This window comes from Seriola aureovittata, chromosome 23 (assembly GCF_021018895.1).
Source record: "Seriola aureovittata isolate HTS-2021-v1 ecotype China chromosome 23, ASM2101889v1, whole genome shotgun sequence".
Lineage (NCBI taxonomy): Eukaryota > Metazoa > Chordata > Actinopteri > Carangiformes > Carangidae > Seriola > Seriola aureovittata.
The window spans coordinates 14,418,654-14,444,248 of record NC_079386.1 but is presented as its reverse complement, the minus strand read 5'-3'; the positions used below and the strand labels follow the sequence as shown (position 1 = coordinate 14,444,248).

Genomic DNA, 25,595 nt, shown 5'->3' with positions numbered 1-25,595 from the left:
GGGCAGGGTATCATAAGAAATAAACCTGTACCTTGGCGCTCTGAATCCCGCAGTTTTGACCTCTTTTCCTCTAGGACACATTCTGTCCTCGGTCTTTCCTTCATCCCTTTCCTCTGCCAGCTTTGAGTTAGACGAACACTTCATTTTAGACCCACTGTTAGCAATCTCTCCGCTTTCTGAAACTCCAGTGAATGGTCTCTCTGGTGCCTCTGATGTTGGGGTTGTGGCATCACTGTCTCCGCTCAGTGGTTTATCAGTATCCTCAAAAACCGAGTCTGAATGAGATCCGTGATCTGAGTGGCCCTCTATAACATGCCCGACTTTTTGGTTCGTCAAGACATGCATTTCATTTGTGACTAAACTGTCGCCGCTCTCAGAGTCTTTACTTCTGTGGTCATCTCTGCACGGCTGCATGAGGCCGTTGCTATCTCTCTCCCTGCCCACGCCTGGCCTCCTCTCTTTGAATGGGCCATCAAAATAAAGGTGGCGGCTCTCAAGGCCAACGGAGTCTCTGCTTGTTTTATCTCCTTCGTCAGAGTCATGGACAGAGGAGGAATAAGACCGCCTCCCTCTGCCAGATTCAGGGACTCCTGGCAGAGGCCGAGGTGGTAACTGGTCACCCTTGGGGGGCGCAAAGTCTCCTTTGGCGCCAAGGATAGCCCGAAAGCTTCCTGACCTTTCCATTCTCCCGTATCCCCAAGCTTTCCCCTTGCGGAGTTTGATGGCTTTACCTCTCCGGCACAGAGGCAAAGTCTTGGTCTTACAGATCCCATGCATCTCCAGGTACCTTTGCCTTGGGTCAACCCCACCATCAGGACCCCCTCTGGGCTCCAACAGCTCCACATAGTCCCCATCAAGCTGAGGGTGCCTCACTGTCCGCCCAAGCCCATCTTCACTGCGCCTTCGCCGGGGGAGTGCAGACTCAGAGTCCAGGCCGTCTGGTGGTAAATCTTCATCTTCCTCCTCATCCCAGGACCAGGAGTCCAGTTCTCCAGAGGATGAACCACCCCAGCCCCCAAGGCTGCTGCCCCCTTCACTGGGCAGGCGGTTGGATATGGAGCCCTCGTGGTTGGACATCAGGCCCAGCTCCTCCGAGGGGTCGTGGATGAATTTTGGGTAGACAACCTCCTTCCACGGGAGTCGCACCACACCATCACACGTACTGACCAGGCAGGTGTCAAGCCCTCCTCCAACTGTGGAGGAATGAGAGAAAAGTTTAATGTTTATGATATGTTCATATCCGTATTGAGGGCTCTTCTACTTACAAAAAAATAAGATAAAAAAAAAAAAAGATAGCAACATAAGCTATCTGAAAAACAAATGTTTTAAGTTTTGCTGCCTTTCTTTTGCTCTGTTGTTAGGTCTTCTCACTGCTGACCACTTGCTGACAACCATATTTCTCTCCCTTCTCGTTTTGTCCTTCCACATGCCATCCCTTAGTCATGTACTTGTCTCTTCTCGCCCAACTGTTTCAGTTCCCCTGTTTCACCTGCAGTTTTCCTCACAGTCATCACTCACTGGCAAAGCTCAATATTAATGATTTTCACCTAAAAACCTGATTATGATCTTAATTCTGAAATAAACCTCCTTGCAACCCTTAATTTAAAAATACCAAGTATCAGTAAGAATTTTTTATCTAAAATTAATTGGAATGCCTGTTTTGGAAATCATCGCTCATGCTTTCTCGTGTACAGGACGTCCTCTCCTTACCTTCTCTCTTGTGGCCCCGTTCTTTGTTGACACTGTGCAGCCACTCAGTGGTGAAAACAAGAGGGTGCTGTGACTCGGGTACCAAGATTTCCTGAACAGTGCGCCCCCCGGGGGCCAGACATTTCAGAGCCAGTCGGGGACAGCGCGTCGAGAAGGGCACCACCTGCAGGTAGAAGTCATTACTACGCAGGAGCCTCCAGTCCAAGGTTGAGAGTTGGACGACCACTTTCTCGCCCAGACACAGAGGCCAGCCGGAGTGAAGGAACAAGCAACCCAGGTACTGAGACTGAGATGACAAGAAGGAATGGAGAGGAAGAGAGTGTGTTAAATGTATAAATAAAGTAGTGCACTCACTGCCTTTAAGAAATCTCACCTTTAGAGTCCACTCTTGTCAAAAACTACTGGAGTTAATGCTCCTGCATGATCTTTCTCTCCCATTCACAAAGCCCAGCCCACAGCAACCAACTGGAACTCGCCTGCACGGTTGTGTTTGGTTGCTCAGATGAGCTGAATTTCTAGAACTAATACCACACCGGTCAACACTATTCAAAAGCTCGATGGGCAAAAAGCCAGTCCCACATACAAATGTCAGACATGTGACTCACACGGTGCAAAAACCGCTTAGCTGGCATGACAGAGTGAGAAGACTCTAGATCGCTGCAGAGCATCAGTGAGTCAGTCAGAAACATGCAGATGACCAGCTCTTCACAACAAGCCAGCCACTGTCAAAACAGTCCATTTTTTCCGTGAGAGAGGAAAACACATCACTGAGAAAAGCACACTAAACAACAGGGGTCTAAATATAGAAAATCCCTCAACAAATCATAGAAGCATTTACTCAAGAAACACTGTGAATTCAGGTGAAGGAGAGAAGGCCCCTGGTGGTATCCTGTGCACCATTAATCAACTGTTCTAATTAGGAAAAAAACACCTTAAGCCAAACACTATTCCCACCTTAATCAATGCCGTGCCAGATCTATAACCCGTCTCTCGCAGTCTGAGGTATAAAACCCATCCAGAACCTCTCCCTGCTGTTCCCAGTCACATCTAATCGACTGACACGGGGCCGATCCCTCCCCCCTCCGTGCCCTCCAGACTCACGAGACGTGATCAAATTATATTCCTCACTCGACCTCTCCCCCATCTTCCCTTTTCCACCTCTCTGCCCTTTATTCAATTTCTCCTCTTTAAGTCTCCCTCCTGTCTTTTTTTTTTATTCTTCAAGAAAGCCACTTTCTGATATCTCTCGTGTTGGATATTAGCATTTAAAAGCATGTGTGACTTTTCCATCTCCTAAAAAGTTTTGTCTGTTTTGCGTCAGCCCACATTCTGTAACTCTCTGTGTCCTCTGGCCCTCCTCCCTCTGCCTTCTTCTCCCTCAATGTACCCCAGTGTTTGCTCCCTCTTCCCCACCTCCCATTTCTGCAGAATTCCTCAATCAGTCTACTATAATCCACAACCTCCCAGCATCTTCTCCTTTTTTTTTTTTTTTTTTTTTTCTCGGACACACACACGCGTGTGCATGCGGGCTCAGCGAATGAAAGCCATGTTCATTCTCTCCTTCGACTCCCACTGCTTTCTGTGCTACTCACTCTTTCGTTCCCTTTCAGCAGCAACACACATATGGAAGGAATTATTGTCATGACTCACAGTCTCAACTCCCGTCCCGGGCAGCTCCACTCAGCGACAATGAAAACATAGTTTGCTCACAATGCCTGCGCACGCGCGCACGCGCATGTGTGTCCAAGTCTAGGAAAACTGTACAGGGTAATATGAGAAAGCTTGTGCTAAACAGTGCACATTGTTTATCTTTTTGAGAGAGCACGAGTGTCCCGGAAAGGAAAATAAAAGGAATGCTGCTCAGTATAAACCTCAGTTTCCCATTTGTTTTGTGCACGTGAGGCAGAAAGTGCGAGAGAGTGACGAGAGGACACGATCACTGGAAGTTGCATTTCTTTATTTCACTGTGTTTCATTCATCTGTCTGCTCAGCTTTCACGGCAGGAGACCCCCTCTTTTCGTCTGAGGTGAATCTCAAATTTCACCAGCCACTTTCTCTCGCTGGTTTTACTGAGCGGCTCGAGTTTTAGAGCAGACCCGACCCTCCACAGTGTAGTTAGTCGCTGGTATACGGGTCAGGCATGTGTCAAATTATGCATGCCTTGAACTTTCCCTTTGCATTGGAGTCTTTATGTGACCAGATGCAGGCTGAAGACTTGGCACTTAGATTCCACTGCCTAAAAGCTTCAACACTCCTCCTCACAGATGACTTGGACTTGCCCTTTAAGAGCTAAACACAAGTGAAGTAACTGAACACCCTGCAGATACACACAAAAATGGCCTGATGTGCATTTTCACCAAAGGAATTAAAAAAGCGAACAGCTGATAAGATTTCTCACACTGTACTTTCTGCAGTTAATTGACAGATGATGATGCTGCTTCTGATTATACAGCTACGTGTGTGTTCTCCGCCACAGTGTGTTTGCAGTGTGGAACTCACACAGGCGTGCTGCTGGAGTTTGTGCAGGAGGTGCTTGGCAGGAACAAAGTAGTCCAGGAGGTAGCGAAGACTGTCGTGTTGATAGGTCGACTCCAGGACTGAGAAGACCTGGACAAAATGTGCAAAAAAAAACAACACCTGAGTGAAAACCACTGGGGTGAAACTTTTAACAACTTTAATGAATTAAGAGCAGCCTTTCTTTAAACTAGAGCTTGGCGCATTTGTTGAGTGTATCTAATGGATTCTGAAAGGGTTTCAATTGCTCAAGAGTGGAAGAATTTCCTCAGTCCAGACAGCATGTAATCAGAAATTAAAACAAGAAAATCACCATGTCAGGGCTCCTTCACTTTATCCATTTTATTTCATTGAGAAGCTATTTCCATAGCAACAAAAAAATTTTGATTGGAAGCTACATGGCAACTTGGAACGACACAATTACCAAATCCCCATAAACTATAACTGAGATTAGCTCAGAGGCCCAATTAGTCTTCTGGCTTTTAGGGAAATTAATCTAAAAGCACTAAAAACAAATGTTAAGAGTTCCAACAATGCACGTGTAAGAGATTTTAACAGTTTTGCCAAGCTTTCTTACAATAAATGTTATGACTGAAAAGCAGAAGTGTGCAGCCTTTAGTGAAATAAGTCGTGTCAGGCTCGTGGTTGCAGGAAGAGGGTTTGGCTGTAATTGACCAGCTGGCTAGATTTTGTTTGTGTTGGCTTCTAGCAACAGTTTATATGTGGGGGAGGCTGTGTTATCTGCACATAGCATCGCCTTCCCAACGTAGCCCAGCATCACCATATCATTTAATTGAATCTGCATTATTTATATCCCCCCCCAAACTCCCACCCTCCCTCTCCTGTTTATTGCTGTAAACATGTGGACTTGAATGAAGGTGTGTGCTTGTGCGGTCTACCTGGGAGAGGAGGGGTGGTGCCGTGCTCTCGAAAGGAGGATAAAGCGACGAGAGCGCCCCCTGCACGCAATCCTCCATAGCCTCCGAACCCTGAAAGAGACACACACAGATGGTAAGAAAGGGTTAATCCATAACCGGACACTGAATCAACACAAATGTCTGTGTTTGTGTTTAACAGCCGGCATGTCTCGCGTTTTTTTTATTTTATTTTTTTTTTATGCTGACACACACACACACACACACACACACACACACACACACACACACACACACACATATACACACATACTCTACTTTCAGCTTCCTGTTTTATGGTCTGGGGAGTGTCAAACATTTCCTCCAAGGCCCATAAGTGTAAGAACCCCCAGAACAAAAGAGACCAGAAACCACTGCGGCATGTGCACTCCCTAACACACACACACACACACACACACACACACACACACACACACACACCATACATGCATGCACAGTCGCATGCACATTCACACACATCATAACACTGGGCCAGCCCGTGAGGTGGAGGGTGACAGAGCAGAGCACGCAACAACCGTACAATGTTTATTTTTCTGCACTGACCGTTGCCTTGGCAACCTGCAACTTTTTTTTCTCTCTTTCTTTTCCAACTTCTCTCTTTCGCTCTCCCTCCCTTTCACGTTTCCTCTCCAACCTCCCATCTGCTCCTCTGCCTCTTTTCCTCAGTTTCACCCCCCCCCTCCGCCTCTGTCTCCTCCTCCAACCAGCCCCGCTCTCTTTTTATTTTTTCCTCATCTCCAATTTTATTTTTTATTTTTTTCTAAGTCGACTTTCTTTGTTTCACCTCCATCCGACTCTCTGAATGTCATCTGACAACAATTATGGCAGGATTCTCTTCAACAGACAGCATATTGTGCTGACTAACTACAATAACCGAGGGGATGGAGAGAAAGCCATGGGAGAAAAACCAGAACGGGAGAACAGAGTGTACGGAAAAAGAGAAGAGCAGCTAGCGAGAGAGTGAGCCAGGAGGGAATGAGCTGGTGGTGGTGCGGGGGTTTTTTCACGGAAGAAGACCCGGGTCCAGCAGTGTTTGAAAATTATTTTTTGGCTTTGTTTTTGTGTACAGAGCGGGGTCAGGGTTAGCCACAGAGGAGGATAGAATGAGTGTCAAAAACAAGAAAAGCATCTGAGACGAACTGAAGTTTTTCTGTGACTAACAACTTACGTAACCTTGTCTGAAATGCCCTGACAAAATAAATTCAATAAATCAGGCTCAAACAAATGTCAGGACTTATTTGCAATTGTTTCTTGGTGCATGTCTGGAGAAAAAAAGATGGAGAAAAATGGAAATGTATTTTTGCACAAGAGAGCAGGCAGTTGCAGGGTGGAACAGAAAGAAGGCACAGGTCACTAGGGGACTGAAAACTAAGGAGAGGAAAGTTGAAGGCAAAGCAGAACACTTAAGAAGAGTCAAATCAGATCTACAGTAACACAGCTCAGGGTCATTCACAGGAGATGTTCGTTTCTGTTTCCTACCCGCTCTCTTGGCTGCAGAGCGGATTTTTAAACAGTGACCTCAGCCCTCACGGCACCAACAGTAAAGTGGCACCGGGCTCAAATTCACGCAGCTTTATTTTTCCATAGTAACAGAAGATTTTGGACGAGAGCGATACGGCAACTTGGAAAAAACACAAATGACAAAGCTTCCATAAATGTTGCTGAACACGGCTCGGTTTTCCAGAAGTAAGAGCAGCTCAAAGGTCTCGTCGGCCTTCAGTGATCAGAACTAAATCACCAAGAAACCACGTATAAAACACCCATCTTCAAAGAGATACGCGTCCACCAGGGTCATTTTTGTTAAAAACAAGTTCAAACTGTGCTGGTTGGTTGGCACCTCTTTATATACATGGTTGGCACATACAAGTTTCCAGGTAATTAAGCATTTTAAGGCTCATTAAGTTGAAACGAGGCAGGAAAAAATGCAATGGTGCAAAAAATAAGACTTTAGCAAGATTTAAAGAACAATACTAGATTAAATAACATTTTCCTTACGATGCAAGTTGAGACTAAAAGCTGTAGGAGATGTTTCCTGAAAAGCACATGCAACCATCAGTAATGCTGACAGTTAAAGCAGACTTACCCTCTGCTACCGTATGATGCAGAGATGTCTCATGATATAAAACGTGCACAATCGATACTTTTACATATGTAGAATAACTCCCTGTGGCCTGTGATGACATCTGTGTAGAAGGTGTACAAGGGGAGGTGTCGTAGACTACGGTAAACAACAGTCAACTGTCAGAGAGCATGTTGTAATAGGTGTAGTGGTTGTAAAACAGCCTTCTGGCTCACTGACACGACATATTGAGTCTAGTAAAAGCACAGCGGGGGGGTGGGGGGGTTCAGGGGATTGCAAGGCGAGCCAGCAGGAACTTCCTCCTGGAGTAAAGCCCTTTTTAAAAGCGTCCCACAAGACTTGAGTTAATTCAACGCAACACTAAATTAGAGTCGAAACAAGAACCGAGACACTTTCTGATCTGGTCTGACTGTGAATGCCAATATATGTAATATACAATGAGTGCTGCATCCCATCTTTGCAAAGCTTCCATACTTTCAACAGTCTCACAGAGGCCAATGGGATCAACTCCTAACCCTCAGGATCAAATATTATGTAGCTTGCGCCAGAGAACCAGTCACGCCACAGTGAACAATGCCCCACTCATAGAGCTTCATTACTTAGGCGTTAGTACAAACAGGCCACTCAGGTTTGGAGAGCACACTTTTGAAACTGTCCGACTACAGCTAAAACTCACTGTAGCTTACTCAGTAACAGGCTAGTTAGCCTGCAACAATATTTAGCTTGGATGTGCGATGCACAATTGTATTGCACCAGCCACCTTCCACACATCCTCACAAACCCCACCCCACCCTCCTTATTTTTCCTCAACGTTGAATCTCTTATGTTTGCATGCCTGTGCACACAACTTTCAACAGGATATACCACCGCTAACATCCAAAGAATGGAATTTCAGTCTGGAAGTACGATCACTCAAACGCACCGGGATTGATGTCCATAGAGAGAAAAAGAGTGTGATGCTGCTTTTCCACCAAACCACAAAATCCCCTGTAAAACTGTGAACATTGTTTATTTTCCAGTAAAATCAGGTTAATGTTTTTAGCAAAGCAGCAAAACCATATGTGCTCTCTGGTAAATGGTCAAGATGATTCATATGTGCTGTGCTCCTGTGTAACCTGTAGCTTATGGTACCAATGCATCTAATGCAATTAGTCACTCTCCTTTTTGATCACAGGCTGCTACATGCACATGAAATAAAACAGTCCTAATGAAATTTGTAAATTAGATTTCTTTTGAGTCTCCTAGACAAAAGGAGCCTCTCGTGTAAAACCTGGTGCCTCCTCTTTAAGGAACTATAGGTGTAATTCAGTTACTCTTCATTCAGATACTTGGTGCTAATGCATGCAGGTATTGCAAGTCACCTCAGACAAAAAAAAAACATCTGCATCTAATGCAATGTAATGCCTATGGACTAGAGGCTTTGCTCATATATCACAGATTTTCCAGCAAACACTACTGGCACCATCTCCAGTGTCCTTTGGAGAAGTAGCTGTACACACATTATCACCACATAAAACAAAATTAGAAAGATGATGAGGAACAGATCTGAGTTAAGAGCTTGACAGGAAACACGACTGTTTATTTTAGGCATACTAAGAATAGCCTTCAACCGAGAAGTGCACGTGACCACTTCTATTTAATTAATACATTCATAGACTTGTTCTTAAGTTGTTAGTTTTTGTTTTTTTTCGCACGTCATCATTCTGGGAAAATCCAAGGAAGGTACAGTTTAGGCTTTGCTGGGCTTTACTTAAGAACTTATGCATTGTCTGGCAGATCTTCTAAATCTTAAGAGAACTGACGAACTAAATAAAATATAAACGAACAAATTAAATACAGAATGTATTAGAACGGATCCTGCAGAGTCAAGTGCTCAAGATTTTTGACGCAATCTTTGAGAGAATACACTTAAAGTACCAAAAGTACTTGTAATTTGTAATGGCCCCTCTTGTGGAGGTATATTATATGCATGTGTACATCACTGATGTTGCAGCTAAATTTACCATTTCTTTACTGATCGTCAAATTGTGAACCTTCCAACTGGGGATCAATAAAGTCTTATCTTAAAATGACACATTTGAATGAATTATAGAAATCTGTAAAGATTGTAGTAACTTTAGTTATCAAATGAATGCGATGGACTAAAAAGTACAATATCTGCCTTTGAATTGTAGTGGAGTAAAAAGACAGATTAAATAGAAGTACTCAATTAAAGTACAGGTACCTCAAAACTGTACTTAACCACAGTAATTGAGTAAATGTACCAATTTCTTTTGATTTTGAATGTGTCCAAAAACATGAAAGATTAAGTGTTTCTTTATGGGCTGGGGAAAAATTGTCCTGCATCTTAAGACAATTAAATTCTCAAGACATTAAAAATCCATTAGATTAGCTAAAAACGCATCGTCTCAAAGCTGAAACAATACTTTTTTCTATGATGACGAAAAGCTGGAGACACATATTTTCCACAGGACAACAGCAGTATGATATTTATACAGATATTAAAACTTAAGGAAATCCTGTGATGACAACTGAGCGTACTCCATCCACAGGGGAAGCCCATTGGATGTAGTTAAAACAACAAAACGGTAGCAAACAGCTTTTGAGTTTAGCTGTTTTTTTTGGTCAAACCATAAAAATAAACTTTACAGCTGAGCCCATAACAAAGGGTTGTCTCTTTTCAGTTCTTGCCTGCTAACTGACAGACCACCTCATGGCTCTGGTTTTCTGGTTATGTATAATTACAAGATCGGCAGCAACGGCAAACACAAATGTCCTGTCTTCAAAACAACCCGTCCCAAACCAACGGGTGGCATCTTACTCACTCTGTCCGATGTTACTTACAGTCTGAGGTTGATGAGTCACCAGAAAAGTCTGTGTGTGTGTGTGTGTGTGTGTGTGTGTGTGTGTTCATGGAGTGTAAGCGAGGAAATTTAGTACAGTGGTGCATGAGTGGGCATCCTCATGTTTGTGTCAGAAAATGGACACGCTGTACGGAATCAGGGTATGTCATTCTTGTGTCATACTTCCTGTCTTTCTCTCCTGTAAGAGGCGGTGGTTGTCCTCCAAACAGATGCTTGGTACAGAGAGGAAAAACAGAGGGAGACAGGAAGAGGTGCAGAAAAAATGGAGCAGGGTAATTGAATTGAGAAATAGAGAGGAATAGAATACAGCAAGAATAAAAAGGTTTTCCAATATATATACAGTACAAACAGCCCTGAAACCGTCAGCTTATTGAAGTCGGAGTGATTGAGGAAACAGATTGAAAAGGAGACAGACTGACAGAGAGACACTGAGAGAACCAGACAACCCTTTACCCTATAGAGAGAGAGAGAGAGGGTTCACACAGAAAGAGGGAAAGAGAAAAGGAGGAGGAGGCTGACCAGAGGGAGAGATCGATGGGAAACAAGAGCAGCAGTAACCATGATAGAAACCAGATGTAGAACCCCTACAGTACATGATGGACAGAGAAAGAAGGGAAGAGCGATAGAGCAGAAAGGAGCTCGGAGAAGGGAGGGAGTGATAGGAGATGACATGATTAGGAGAAAACATGAGAAAGATGCCGACAGAGAGGAGAGGAGACGGGAGGAAAAAAGAAGAGGCAGACAGACAAAGGGAAAAGAGGATGCAGGGGAAGAAAGAGAAGAGGCCTGAGACTGATTTCCTTTTCTAAATCTCCCCGTATAATCTAACCTGGACCTACAGTCGGTCAAACAGTTCGCCGGGATTGTTTTCGACTACTTAAGTGCTACAGTCTGTGGCTGAAGTTTCACAGCAGCAGCTAACATGCATAGTCTATTACGTGAACTGTGGTACTTTATGAGAAATGTGATTATGAGCACAAATGACTGGTGTTGTTGGTTTCCCCTATGTGTGACATTTCCTGAGATTACTTATCTTTGAGTAGGTTAGGCAAAATGTTATCTTGATAACTTACTTCTCCCATCTCATCAGTACAACTGTAGCAACACACAGTAGCTGGTAGCTAACAGTGAAGCCATACTGGTAAAAAAAACACTTTATTTGGATGTAAAAGTGAAAGTGAGCAAATATGAAATGTCCAGAATAACCCAACTACGATAAAATCAAAGTTTTAGCAATTTTAGCATTCAGAAAATACGTTTGGCTAACACGGGGTTTGTCTACAACCTGTGTGAAAATATGACTGCTCGACTACCAAAACCAAAACAGCGAACTGAAAGAAGCTAAAATGCATCACAGAGCCGAGTGACACAGCAGAGCTCCCTGTTGGTTTGTCGCTACAAGCATCACCTTTCATATTACAAACATTTGGTCAATTGGTAATGAAATGAAAATATTTATTAAAGAAGTAATATTTTCTGATTTCAATTTAATGTTTATGGCTATATCCTGGATTAAAAGGCAAAATAAGATGAAGAACATTATGAAGAGCAAATTAAGAGCAACAAAATTCTTTGGATGCACAATAAAGATTTGCCATAAGCAACAAATCGCTGCATTAAAAAGTAGTAATTGTTGGTCTGCATGCATTGTACTGTCGGAGTCTGGATAATCACAGGAAACTCGCTTTAAGATAGATTCTGTGATTGACAACATCACTGCTCCTGTCCGGATTGTTCGAGTGCTGTTATCTCCACCCGCTTGGTTCCCCAAGCAGTTTAAAACAAACACCGCTCTTAACTTTCATCAGATATGTTTTTTTTCTTTAGTCAGGGACTGGTACATCCCATTAGCGTTTCAAAAACACAGCACACCAGACAGAGGGAGTGGAAACACACTGCCACATATTCATGGCTAAGGAACACTGTTGTGTGTGTGTGTGTGTGTGTGTGTGTGTGTGTGTGACTGTGTGACTGTGTGTTAATAACTGTTTGCTGATGCATTTTAACACCTAAATGCATGTGTTAGCAGCAGCCATATTTGTCCCTTAGCGAGCACATATGCACACATTCATTCAGTCTTGTGTTTTTATTTCGTGAACACATGTTGTTTGGACGGTTGTTTGTTGGCTCATATACAGTTTACACAGCGCTGTTATTATTAAGCCTTAAATTTACTTTCATGAGCCTGGTGTTGTGGAAAAAGTTCCGTCTCTAGACACTTGTGACTTTGCTGTGACTACATGTGCTCTTTTGTGTACATCTGTTACTCTTTTCAGTCCCAAACTTTCCTTGTCGGGTACTGAGGAAGATGAAACTGTACCACACATGTTCTTCCTTCCCTGAAGTCCATGCCATCCCTTGTTCCTGCTTTCTTTCTCTTTTTTTTTTCTTTTTCTCTCTCTTCCCTTCTCTCCCAGGTCCAATGTGGAAAATGCAGCATCACAGAAACCACTGGTGCAGCCGTCCAAGTCTCCTAAAATAAAAAGTAACCCTACCCTCCTCTTTTATTCCGCTCGTTCCCACTGCACTTCTCCCTTTCTCTTTGCTTTTTTCTCCTCCTCTCTCTGCCAAACTGCTCCACCCTGCCCAACACGCAGAAGCAGGAATATAACCTAAATCTTTCTTTGTTAAATTCTTTCTTTCTTCATTTAATGAATTTATGTTCTTAGTTCTTACATGTGTGCATGTGTTTGCCATCTCCCAGTCTCTCTGCCTCCGTGTGTGTCACTGATCAGACCATAAGTGGGTGGGGATGGTAAACAGAGTCCCAGGAGATGCAACAGAGAGCTTTAGAGAAGCTGCTGATCTCCTCTGCAAATCAACCGCAAACATCACTAACGTCACACAACTTAAATCATGTCATAATAATTTGCTGCCACTGTAATTTGACAACTTTGTAATCTATAAACCAACAGTTGTAACTGCTGACAAAAGTTATTCCCAAATCAAATGCATGCCTTTATGAGAAGCGCATGATAACAGTAAAAAAAAAAAAAAACATATAAATGTGATGTTGTTTTAGGTTTTTGAAACACACGAGGAAGTAATATGTCACTGTGCCCCTATGCAAATCTTATAAATATACTATAAAGTAAATTAAAGACAGAAAAAAACTTAAGTTGTCATGTTGCCACAGGTCAGAAAACAGAAAACCCCTGTGATATCAGCCAACTATAGGACTTAAAGATGAAATAAGTTGAGTACACAGGCATTTTCAGTCCCTAAGTTTGGAAATGTTTTGTGTCACATGTCTAAAACCTGAACAGTAACAGTGTCTCTTACTTATTAGCAAAGTTAGATAAGTTTTAGCATTGTCTACACAAACAGTTCTCCCTGTCTTAAAAAAAAAAAGGGGGACTTACCATGACTTCAGTCAGGAATTCCTACATAGTCCTCAGCTCCTTTCCTGAACTCGCTTCCTCTCCGCATTCTCCGCAGAAACTTTCTCCCCTCAGTTAGAATCAAACACCCTCCATCACCTCCTCTCTCTGATTTTTTCCCCGGTCAAATCGCTCTTTTTCTGGGATATCAGCGGGTAAAAACAGTCCTCCTCTCTTCCCTAGTCTCCGCTATGTTTCCCAGCCTGGGAATGTCCAAGCTGATTTTTTTTTTTTCCCTCCCCTATCCGGCGGTCCCACGCACTCCCACCTCCCTCCCCTCCCCTCCCCTCCTCTCACCTAACAAGAGCACTACAGTCCCTCTCAGCACTCAAACTTTCCATTTTTCCCCCCCAGAGTAACTTAAATGAATTGACAATGAAACGCTGTTGCCCCACCCAGGCGTAATTGCAAAGAAAGCTGTGATGTTTTATTGTTGGGGAATTGGTGAAATTGAATGTTCTTTAATCTCAGTGGGAGATAATTAAATCTATTGTAATTTAGCTCAATTTGATGAAAAAGGGTTGGTGCAATCTGTAAAAATACTCAAATAATAAATGGCAAGTTTCCGCATGTGTTTCATGAATATATGGTCAAGAATTTCTATTAATGGCATATAAACCTTACCAAAACATACCAAATTGCATTCACAAAAAGTACATTTTTAGCAGAGTGGATTTTAGTGTAGAACATTGTGAAGGTTTTTAGCAGTAGTAGTAGTAGGCTACATTACCCTGGGGCACTTAATTGCCCTGTGGCCACCTATCTGACAGGATTAAAGGGCTACTCCATGGATTCAGTTTTGCACTTTAGACTTTTTTCAACAAAAAAAAGGTCAAAATTGACGCAGCGGTGGTCAAGATAGTCCAACTTTTAATCCCCAGAGACAAGCTCCGAAAACTCTGGATCCTACATTTCCCACAATGCAACCCAACAGCATATTACACTAGACTATTTGAGCTTGAAAGTTGGGAATTCTGAGTTGGAAATTTCTACAAGAATGAATGCTGAAGTTGGATTTCTGACTCAGGAAGTCAAAAGAACCTCATCAAGCAACGACCTCAAAATCCAAAATGGCTGCTACGCACATCAGCAGCAGTGAAAGCTGTAGTAATATACTGTTTAATAGCACTTCTGTCTTATTTGTGTCTCATTAAATCTGTCGTACTTCCCAACTTCTATCTATGGACATGTTGCTACAGTATTTATATGTGTAAAATATAGCGTAACGTATCGTCACAAACTGGTATTTCTAACAATAACAACAAGCAAACAACAAAAGTAGCAGGCTTCCAATTTTGTTGTATAGTGTGACGTCGATTTGCGAGGTAAATGGAACGCAGTGTTGCTGTACCTAGTAAATGCCAGTGTCTTTCACCTTCCATGCCCCAGTTTGTAACACACAGCTCTGTTAGAATGAGTAAAATCAGAGGCCAGGTTTAGCCTTGAGACATCTCAGCATTGTTTTCTTAGATTTTAGAAATCTCCCCCAGAGTCAAATGAGAAATTAAACCTGTGTTTGTCTTGATGGCTTCATATGTTTAAGTGTCCTCTCAGGTTAATCCCCAATACACTGATTAAGGAAAGTTAAATTTGAGATGTAATGATCCAGGTTTTGATCTCTTGTGAACTATTCAGTAACAACCATTTACCTACTTATGGAGCCTTCTGAAACCATGTAATAAGCTACATAGGAGTACACTTTGCATAATAGCTGTCATTGTACCAGTAAATTGCTTAGGTCACTTCATAAAGAACATACTATAATGTGTTTAAAATTTTCTTTACGCTGCTACCAATGCGAGCCTTGTGTTAATGGCGTTCAGTAAACTTGCAGTGGAGAAATGTTTGTATCGCAGTGATGGAGAACTTACTTTTTCCCCTCATTTATAAACATAAAGCCACATTTCAGTTTTGAGTTGCAATGACTCACAGTTTCTTTTATAGCTTTATTGCCCCATAATGGTGCCACATTGGTTGCTATAGCATTGCTAAATTTAACCTTTATAGTTGGTGTGCAGACGGCTCTGAGTGAAGGAGTGGAGTCAGTTCAGAACATCCTCTGCAATAGCTCAACAGCGCCCCCCTGTGCTGTGAAGCAAGTATTACAGGAATAGATATTGTTTAGTAAAATACACATTTGTTTCTGGCTCAGTTACAGAGAAGAACAGGGCAACTACAAATACATGATATAGGCCATATTGTTTATGTGATTGTTTCTAGTTTATCAAAAACATTTTTTTAAAAAAGAGTATAACAGACTGGTGATGAATACCTGCCCATCAACTGTCATATTACAAATACAAAGTGACATCTTGGGGTTCAAAAGCATCCGACTCCTACTGAATTTTATATCATTTGTTCAGTTGCAAGAGTTTAGAAATAAAGAAGAATTTTTTGAAAAAAATGTTGCACAATTTTGTAGAGTCACAACCGACACACCTGGCAAAGTCCCCTGGCGAGAAGGACAAGAAGAACGGCCTGAAAGCCCATCCAGCCCTGCCTCTGGGTGTGTTCATCCATACTGCATCTCAGTTCAGTTTATATTATTGCATTGTGATTACAATCATTAGTTAAACTGTAAACCCACAGGATTGTGACACACCTACTCTAAGGCACCTTGTAATTTAAAGTGTAACTTCTCCCTCTGTGCTTTCCACCGCATGTTCTGCATTCTTGAGCCCATAACTGGTTGACAGCTGTTTATATCCATAATTATTAACTGTTCTGTTTGATCATTTACAACTAACTGTACTCAGTTCAATCATACAGCTTAATTACAATGCCTACAAAGAGACCGCTTGCACATTTTAGCATCTTATGATGCACTAACAGAATCTGGAGACGGATTCATTCCTTCTTACCTCAAGGTCAGTCAGACAATTACAAACTAAATATGTAACTGTATCACATTTGCTGTTGTTTTAATACAAATTTGATTACTTTTGATGTAGTGAACATTGCTATTGATAGTTCAGTTCTACATTTCACATCTTCAAGGTCTTTTCATACATTACAGAGCCAGCTGAATATAATATGACATATTCAGGAACTTATGTAGCTGTTCATACGACCTAAAAAGAAAACATATATTGAGGGATACATAATGAAGTACTGGAAGTTCATCTTTTTGCATATTAACTATAAAAAATATGAATTATGAATTTATACATAGTAAGTTGAAATCACTCGTGTGCATGTGCAGGTGTACGGCGGCAGAAATGCAAAATCCATGTTGTGTGGAGTAATGCTACATCTTAAAGAGCCAGCATGTTTCTAAAGAGGTCCACAACCCCCTCACTCTATTCCAGGAACATTGGCCTTCATGTTGAGGTCACCATCTCACATCTTTTAATCTTAGAAAAAAAAATCCACAACTTTGCCAAATACTCTAGGCAATGTCCATACTCGGCTTTTGGCAATCTGTATATTTAAACTGCACGTCTTTAACAGATGGTTTCGATGCACAAGGTCATATATGCTGAAGAAATACTCAACTTGGGACTATTATGTCATTAACACTGAGCAGCTACCTGCTCATTCATACAACTACACCTCTAAGGTGCACAATCCCAGCCAGATTCGCTCTGCTCTTCCTGGCTGCACAGGCTATAAACAGGTCCCAGTGGTGACGTCCACAACGGAACAAAGCATCGGACCAGCAAAACCACTCGGCAGCATGCTCACAGTGGGAGGAGGAGGAGGAGCAGGAGAACAAGAAGTGACACTTTCTGAGCTTTCTGTTTTTTTAAAAACAGGCCTAACTTGAAACTTCAGTTGTCAGGGGAGTTTTGTTTCCAAATACAAAAGAAAGCATTGACAGCCAGAGTCAGCCCCTTGCCATGCAACCAATGAGTCACTGTAATCTATCCACAGTTGATCAAGATATTATCATTTTATCTGGAATAGTCAATGTTATAGTATGTGTTGCTTTTAGCTGTGTGTTACTTAAGACACGTAGCAACACAAAAGCGTCAGAAACCAACAGTATTAGTGCTAGAACCACCTTTTACAGTTTGATTACCATCTATCAGATGTATTATTTCATGGCTATATCTGCCAGAGAAGCGTACAGTAGGCCACACCTCTATTTCACAAAATCCTTTGACTGATCACATTAATGTAGCGACCTTCTATGTCTGCACACTGGAAGATGTGTGCTGATATACGCTTGACTGATGAGTTTATACCGCATCTGATGAACGGAGACATCATGGAGAAATATGTCTGGTTTGTTAAATAAATAAGAATTTGTTCTAATTTGGACACATGGACATCTGCTGGTTGTAAACAAATCTTGCCTCTGCCTTTTTGTTTTGCCATTTTAAAGCAATTAATTCCACTCAAAAGAATTTGCCCATATGTCATCATTTCTTTACTGCTTGTCATTTGCATTGTTTTCATAAATTACTTTTTGTCCTATCATGCAATTATATTCAGCACTGTCAAATTATTTAAATGACCCTAGACAAATATGCCCCCCAAAACTCAGATAAATGATAGAGAATGGATAGTAAAAATTCCCATCAATATTTAATGCACTTTAATTGAGTAATATTGTATGCAACACTAACCAGTAGGTATATAATTTCCATGACATGAAAATGGGCTTAAAGCTGATTATATTTCTTGCCTTCTTAAAATTAAAACTTGTTAAAAATCAACCTCCCATCATTTTTTTTTCTTGTTAAAAAAATGTTTACTTGTGTTTACTTTCACAAACAAAAAACTTTTGGAACTAACACACATACTTACTCAGTGGTTTGATTTATGTTCAGCTTTATGCCAGAATGTTGTGTAATTAGCAGTAATTGTATGCGATCCACCGTGAACTCACAGTGTATGAGAAAAGAAAAATGATTTACCAAGAAGTATTAAAAATATCACAAATATTATGTTTGAACATGTACAATAACAGAATAGGGACTGATACAAAATGAACCATCGTGTGTTGATGATCACTTCCGGTCGCCATATTTGGCAAAACAAAAAAACAAACAAACAAAAAAAAACACCAGCTCGTGAAATGGTAAAAAAAAAAAAAGAAAGAAAAGAAAAGAAAGAAAAACAGAGAGAGAGAAAAAAAAACAGTCTTCATTGTGTGGTCAACAAAATATGTTTGTTACGGTTAGATAACCACGGAGGTCCCCCCCCAGAAAATATCTGAAAAGCCGCGGTAAGTGTCGTCAAATGAACTATTTTGTTTGTATTTTCCTGTGAGAACAGCTGTCTGATGTATGGAGCTAACTAGCTGAAGTGAAAATGACACACTTAGGTCAGTGCTGCCTTTACAAATGTGCGACATCGACGTATAAACAAAATTTAGCCCAGTTTTACTATCAACGTCTTTTTCACCTGCAAATGAGCAAAACAGTGTTTTCTGGATGTGTTACCTCGAAGCTACGTGGCTACTAACTTAGCCAACGTTGCTTAATAGTATCTTATTTTGAGCCACAAAAAGCAGTTTATATTCTTTAAACAACCGGGCTGGGCTTTAATATGACAAACGTTTGCTATATTTTGTGTAAAACACCACACCCGCCACCAATTAGCTACATACTCCCAGTTGTCAGTTTATTAGGAACACCTAGCTAAAACTAATATAGTTTGTGTTGAAACGCAATGATTATACAGTTCAACTAACACCTCTGTAACACAGTTTAAATACAAACTGAACATTATAACCCTCATGAAGGTCGGATTTATTGCACTATTGTATTAGACTGTATTAGTTTTAGCTAGGTGTTCCTAATAAACTGCCAACTGAATGTACTACTGAATCTTCCTAGAAAATGGAGCCCAGAGTGACAGAGCTGTGTAGTGTTTGTTTCTGTCCGTCAACAATATCAGTATAATCAGTTTGCATACAATATTTATTTCAAAACATTTCAATAAAAACTCAATTGTTACATAATGCAATGTGCAAAATTAGTTTCACCAATATTTGGTATCATATATAGCATTCTTTGTGTGCAATGGATCATTTTTATATGAAATTGGACACCTACATTTGGGAAAATATCAGCCAATGAAGGCTTCATTTTAAAAGCATTGTTGAAGCATCAACAGTACTTATATAAACGCCAAAGAGAGTAACACAATAATAAAAAATAAAAAAATAACAATAATATTAAAGCACAAAAGCACACATCTGCCATTTGCTGTGTGACAGTGACAGGACAGAAGAAAAACATTGTTTCTTTGCCTGTGCTGTGGGTGTCATAAGAAACATAAAACTATTTGACAGCTTTATTGGTCATCATCAACTTATCAAGTCAGGAGGTTTTTGTTTTTTTGCTTTTGACAGTAGTAATGAGGGCCTAACAGGTAACCAGACCCCAAACCCAAAATCTGTATAAACCATAACACCTGCTGCTGAAAGCCACTTGTTAACTTGATTTGGATTTGATGATTGATTACTCTTTAACTGTTCAAATTTTTAATAGTGTTTCTCATTTGTTATCGTAGTTTGATTTACACCTGGGGCAGAGAGTTAGTGTATTTGCAATTAAGTAACACGTAGGACAGAAATCCAGCAGTCCAACCGTTACAAAACAAAACGTATTACATATAACAATGAATTCAAAACTTCAAAATTGATTCCCTTCTTGATTTCAGATTCTTGAACAGATATGAGAAGAGGCAGAGGGCGGTAGAAGAGTGACCACCCCCATCACACCTTCAACATTCATTCCCAGTGAGTTGATACAAAATTCAGCACGATCCTAATAATCTGGAATGTACTGTGTATAGCAAACACCTTGTGAGATGCTTGTATTGAGTAGTTATAGTTATGGAAATTATAGTTTTCTTGGCTTGACTCGTGGGGGTTTCATTTTTCTCATAGCATGGCCAGGCCCAGTGCACCCACAGTGATCAGCAGAGCTGTAAGGGAGAACAGAAGAACAATTATTAGGCATTGTACAAACTTTGCTCTTCTAAAGAAGACACCCAACGTTTCAGATATACATTTAACAAGACTAGGTCAAAATCTAGTATGTGGCTGGACTGCGTATGGTCAGTGATTGAGGATGAAGTGTTTCAGCCCTTCATCTGTTTGCTTTTCTCCTACTATCTGTGCTCACATATACAGTATTTTAATACAGCTCTTCTTCTTTTTCTGTTGCTGACCGCTGTAACTTGATCACTCAGTCAGTCAGTCAGTCAGGGACATTTGCACTTATAGGGCTATCCCCTGCTGTGGCCATCCAGTCAAAAACCACCTTATCTCTTATGCTTACCCTGCGTGAGTGATTGGTGGAATGTGATGCCGTGATTAACGGTAGTGGTGGGGGCGGCAGTGGTGGTAATTTCATTGTTGACGGTGGCATTAACATTTGTCAGGTCTACAACAGGGCTCCTAAATCGGGCGGTGGGGCTTCCCAGATCACCAGATGCTGAGAGAAGAAGCAAAAGACAGAAAAATCACTGACATGTTTTTAAATATTAATACATTATCTGTGATAGTCTCTGTGAAAGTTGACTGTTGAAAGTGCAGTATGAATGTGTATCTTTTAATATGTTAACTTACTCGAGTTGAAAGGTCCATCGCTCAATGAGATTGCGAAACCTGTTGTTCTAGTTGTTGCGCTTGGTAGAGTGGCAGCAAATGAGCACTGGATTCTTCTTCCATCGACCCTGCCCCTCACAGAGTTCACGCTCAGCTGCAGAGCAAAGAAAGATGATGAGAAGACAATGAGTATTCAATGGTCTGTTACTGTAATCTATATGTACATACCATGCAAACAGTGAGTGTGAATGAGTGTGTTTCTTGATATTGCCTGAGCAGCAGGTTCATAAAAGGGCATGTGTGGCATGTTGTGTATATTGACTGAACCAATCAATGTTGAGTCTCTGATCAGTATTTGACTTGAAGAACCAAAAGAAAATGACATATAACTACTGACATAGAAAAACAGGCTTCATAACCAAACCAGATCAGCTGCAACTACTGCTGTCCCTATCAATATTTTACACAAATGTTTACATTATAGTTACATTTTTAGACTTTAGATTACTTTTGTGCGTGTGTGTGTGAAAAATCCAACAAAAGAATAAAAAGTATGCAGGACTACAGGGAACGTGGGATCCTCACCCAGCTCTACCCCCACCACTGCTCTGAGGCAGGTAGAACTCACCTCTGTTGAAACCAGCTGGCCATTGTTGAGGACAGTGCTAAAGAATCTGACAACACCATTGTTGTTTGCACAGACGTAGGTTGTGTCGTTGTTTCCCTGTGGTGCAGAACCAGAAACAGTTTAGACAGATGACTTCAAACAAACTGTGTGATTGTCTTATGGTTAGACTTGATGCTACTTTCATGTTTGAGAAAGTGCAAGAACTTGACATACCACTGTGTTGTCAGGTGACAGGGTGGCAGCGATGTAGCCGTCAGACTCTCCTGAGATGCTGAAGTCAAAGTTTGAGCCGCTCTGCTGTCTGGCAGCAAGGAAAAAACATGATCCTGTAGCGGATGGGTCGCACACAGAGGGCTCAGCCACACAGAGCTGTTGGGTCCCACACTCTGCCCTAGAAACAGGCGTCTGCAAGGAAGATGAGAGAGATTTAAGTGGTTGGAATAATGTGCACCTTCAAGTAGTTCAACACCAGAGGTGGGATAATGACGCTTTATGGTGCAGTGTCAAGAATAACCATTCCCAGTTTTAAATCCCATCCTAAATCCATTTGTTGTCTTATATTTCGTTATGCTGTTTTTTTTGCTTTTGTGTTTGTGACATCACTCACCTGAAGAGGTTCCACTGTCGTGTTAGGAGACAGTGGGGGAGCTGTTGTCACTGCAGTTGTTGTTGTCATGTTTCCTGCAGTTGTTGTCATGTTTCCTGCAGTTGTTGTCATGTTTACTGCTGCTGTTGTCATGTTTACTGCTGTTGTTGTCATGTTTACTGCTGTTGTTGTCATGTTTCCTCCTGTTGTTGTCATGTTTCCTCCTGTTGTTGTCATGTTTCCCCCTGTTGTTGTTGTTGTCATGTTTCCCCCTGTTGTTGTTGTTGTCATGTTTCCCCCTGTTGTTGTTGTTGTCATGTTTCCCCCTGTTGTTGTTGTCATGTTTCCCCCTGTTGTTGTTGTTGTTGTCATGGTTCCTGTTGTTGCCGTCATGGTTGGTGCTACAGTTGTCGTCATGCTTGCTGTCGTGCTTGATTGAGCATAGGTGTTCATAAACATGCAGGACAGCGTCACAAACAGGACGGTGAAAAGCAGTGTCTTGTCCATGCCTAGAATAGATAGGATAAGATTATTCAGTGAAACAGTATAATGAGACAATTCAGCAGATATATAGAATTCTACAGATAGGTGTGTGGTAACAGAAATCGTATCAGGTGAGAAAATATTTAAGTGAAATATTTTACTAAATATAGTTCACAGTAACCACAATTTATAAGTGATAGGCTGTTGTAAACTACTATTGAATTATGGTGGACAAGGCACGTTGGTTAGAAATTTTGACTAACTTTATCTTATCAATTTCCAGCAAGAAATCTACAAAAAAAGTTTAGTCCAGGACTTTGCTATTGTGAAAGAAGTAATGCCTATATTCTTTATTTACTTATGTTCATTTGTGACAATAAGTTTTTCAAACTTTGTAGTCTTGAGACCAGGATTTGGTTGGTGGAGTGTTCTGGAGTTGTTTTGAGTAACTTTCTTCATATGGGTTAAGATGTTAAAGGTTGTATTAGCTTTTGTTTTGTTTTTTTATAAAGATGTAAATTCATATGAGTGCAATGTAATTCCCAGTCTGGCTGGTATATTTGTGGAATGTCGGATCACTAATGATGTGGCACCTTTATTTCAGAAGTGAAATAATAATACAGAAAAACAGTATTTTTGCAGGTTGCTCAGCAATACAGTTCACTCCTGGTTCAAAACAACAGCATGGCTGCTTGTATTAACTCTGAGAATGAATCACATTACATTTGCTAATTATCTAATTATGGGGCAGGCTACTCCTCCTATAGAACACGTGTAGTACACACATAGTATACCTAATTTTCATACCTATTTTGAGCCAATTTTTTTATTTATTTTTTTTTCTTTCTTGAAGATATATTCTCTTAAAATGCCAATAGAGTGCAAACAGGTAGAATGTTTTAATTATATGATATAATGCAGTTCTAGTAAAACAAACAAACAAACAAAAAAACCTTTATAGATTGTAGGTCATATCAGCAACTCCTATTCCTATATCATTAAGGTGAAGATTTATTTAATAAAACTGTTCAGTGTGTAAACCAATATTTTAACAATATTTAACAGGAATGTATTTCCATTAACACATGAACACATCACATCTAACATGTAATTTAGCTTAATGTGGTTTTTTTGAATGGAAAAAGATTCAAATCATAATTTAACATAAGCTATATATGAAATCATACTTTTCTTATCCTTTACTTAACGAACAATACTTTTATTTTGATTTTAATTATATACAATTTTTAATAGCTGTTAATAATAAATTAAAATAACTGAAATTGTCATTAAAATGATTTGTAGATTTAATGTAATTATTGACTTTTAGAAGTCAATAGAAAAGAAAAGCTTTAAGAACAAATAATTACAAATGATAATTAATAAAGCTAAATGGGATTCAAAGAGAAACATGTATTCCATTGATTACATGTATACCATATGGTATTCTACAGAAGAAAAAGTTACATAATAATAATAATAATAATGATACACATAACAATGTGCCTACCTGTAGGTCTTCTTGTCCTCAGTTGAAAAGATAGGTGAAACTGGGTTAATCAGCCAAAGGAAGGGCAGTCCTGTGTAGTTTTATTCTCAGGTGTGTTTTACCTCCCCCGAGGTTAAGATGTGACACCTGTTCACTGTGTCTCACTATTTAAACTGAAGGGGGTGTGGAGAGTCGAGGCATCAGGACCAAAAAACTATGACATCATGGATGATGTTTCCAGAGGGTGGGGTTAGGAATAAGGGCTTGAGGGGCATGTGTCATAGAAACCACACGTGAATTTCTCCATGTCACTGCACATTGGACCTTAATTGTTTTTGTTTTTCTAAATGCATTACTTCCTTGAAGCCTCACAATGCCCATAACCAACATGATTTACCTTTACCCATAAGGAAACACTGTGATTGCTATCTTCCTAGATGGTTGTCTTAACTCATGTAATAGTAATTTAATAGTGTAACTTTTGTTTTTATAATGACTCTATGTGAAAATATTACATACAATACTTTTGTAATCGACATAAATATGAGTGGACAGATAGGACTGGTCCAGACCAAGAGGTGAACGTTCAAATTCTCTTTTTAGGCCATTCAAAAAACAGATTGAGGTTTCAATCAAAGTGACAGAAATTGTCAGAACGTCGCAGCACCTGGGAGACTTGTGCAGTAGTAGAGACTTGGAGTGCTCATTTAGATATGTAAAACAGAAAGAATTGGTGATTAGTTCGAAGTATTGGTGCCTGTATTCATGACCTATCTGCCAAATGCCTTATAAAGATGTCTTTTCTGTCGTGAGAGGTAACAACGTGCACAACGCGAAGCATACGATTGTGTGTGTGTGTGCATGCATGTGAAAAGTGGCACAGGTCACTTTGTGAAACCAGTCATGAGACCGGTGAACACAATGCCAAGAACTGGTTTGAAAGTGGCAGTACAAGTTCGTTTGTTTGCGTCTATATCTCCATTGTGTTCTGTGGTTTCTTATGAACATTTACCCCCTAATTAATGAGCAGGCAAGTCCAGGCAGCTCTGAAATATCAATCTATGATCATGGACAGTGGTAGTTATTCAGGTAGCACTGCAGATTGTACACAACTGTGATCACAGGAGAGGATCTTGGTAAAATGATATTTTATTAAAGAACTCTGAAAGAAACAAACAAACAAAAGAGCTCCTACTGTCACAAACCAATAATAAATGAAATGAAGCACCTTTTAAAGTTAAAATAGACAATCAAATTAAATTTGCTGTCATGATCCTAAGTTGAAGAATGTTTTCTCTTCATAGAAAGCATTCACCTCAACTATGCATCCTGTGCAGCCTGCAAGTGTAAATTGTGTAATGACTTGTTAACCTCCAGGCAAAGGAAACATATACTGGCATAACCTGTGATTTTTATTTA

General features: G+C 40.6%; 2 protein-coding genes across 3 annotated transcripts in view; both read right to left on the bottom strand.

Moving 5' to 3' along the window:
- The window catches only part of arhgef40 (Rho guanine nucleotide exchange factor (GEF) 40), a 39,880-nt gene extending 26,174 nt beyond the window's left edge, over nucleotides 1-13,706 (bottom strand). Inside the window, exons 1-5 of the mRNA XM_056369193.1 lie at nucleotides 13,466-13,706; nucleotides 5,124-5,213; nucleotides 4,210-4,317; nucleotides 1,711-1,996; nucleotides 32-1,193 (exon numbers count right to left, since the gene is read on the bottom strand). Of these exons, the coding sequence (XP_056225168.1) occupies nucleotides 32-1,193; nucleotides 1,711-1,996; nucleotides 4,210-4,317; nucleotides 5,124-5,213; nucleotides 13,466-13,468 (1,649 nt within the window). The 5' untranslated portion in view covers nucleotides 13,469-13,706. The remainder of the gene's footprint in view (nucleotides 1-31; nucleotides 1,194-1,710; nucleotides 1,997-4,209; nucleotides 4,318-5,123; nucleotides 5,214-13,465) is intronic.
- A 5,629-nt stretch (nucleotides 13,707-19,335) lies between these two features.
- LOC130164052 (putative ferric-chelate reductase 1) lies at nucleotides 19,336-24,318 on the bottom strand. 2 transcript variants are annotated; one of them, XM_056368442.1, is made up of 8 exons: nucleotides 24,198-24,318; nucleotides 22,331-22,713; nucleotides 22,226-22,291; nucleotides 21,832-22,023; nucleotides 21,619-21,714; nucleotides 21,012-21,144; nucleotides 20,722-20,877; nucleotides 19,336-20,365 (listed from the first exon to the last, which is right to left on the bottom strand). In XM_056368442.1, the coding sequence occupies exons 2-8, from the start codon at nucleotides 22,709-22,711 to the stop codon at nucleotides 20,322-20,324; spliced, it is 1,068 nt and encodes a 355-aa protein (XP_056224417.1). In that variant the 5' UTR covers nucleotides 22,712-22,713; nucleotides 24,198-24,318; the 3' UTR covers nucleotides 19,336-20,321. The 2 variants fall into 2 exon arrangements, with proteins under 2 accessions (XP_056224417.1, XP_056224416.1); XM_056368441.1 differs by having other exon boundaries at nucleotides 22,226-22,713; nucleotides 24,198-24,317.
- Between the last annotated feature and the right edge of the window lie 1,277 nt (nucleotides 24,319-25,595).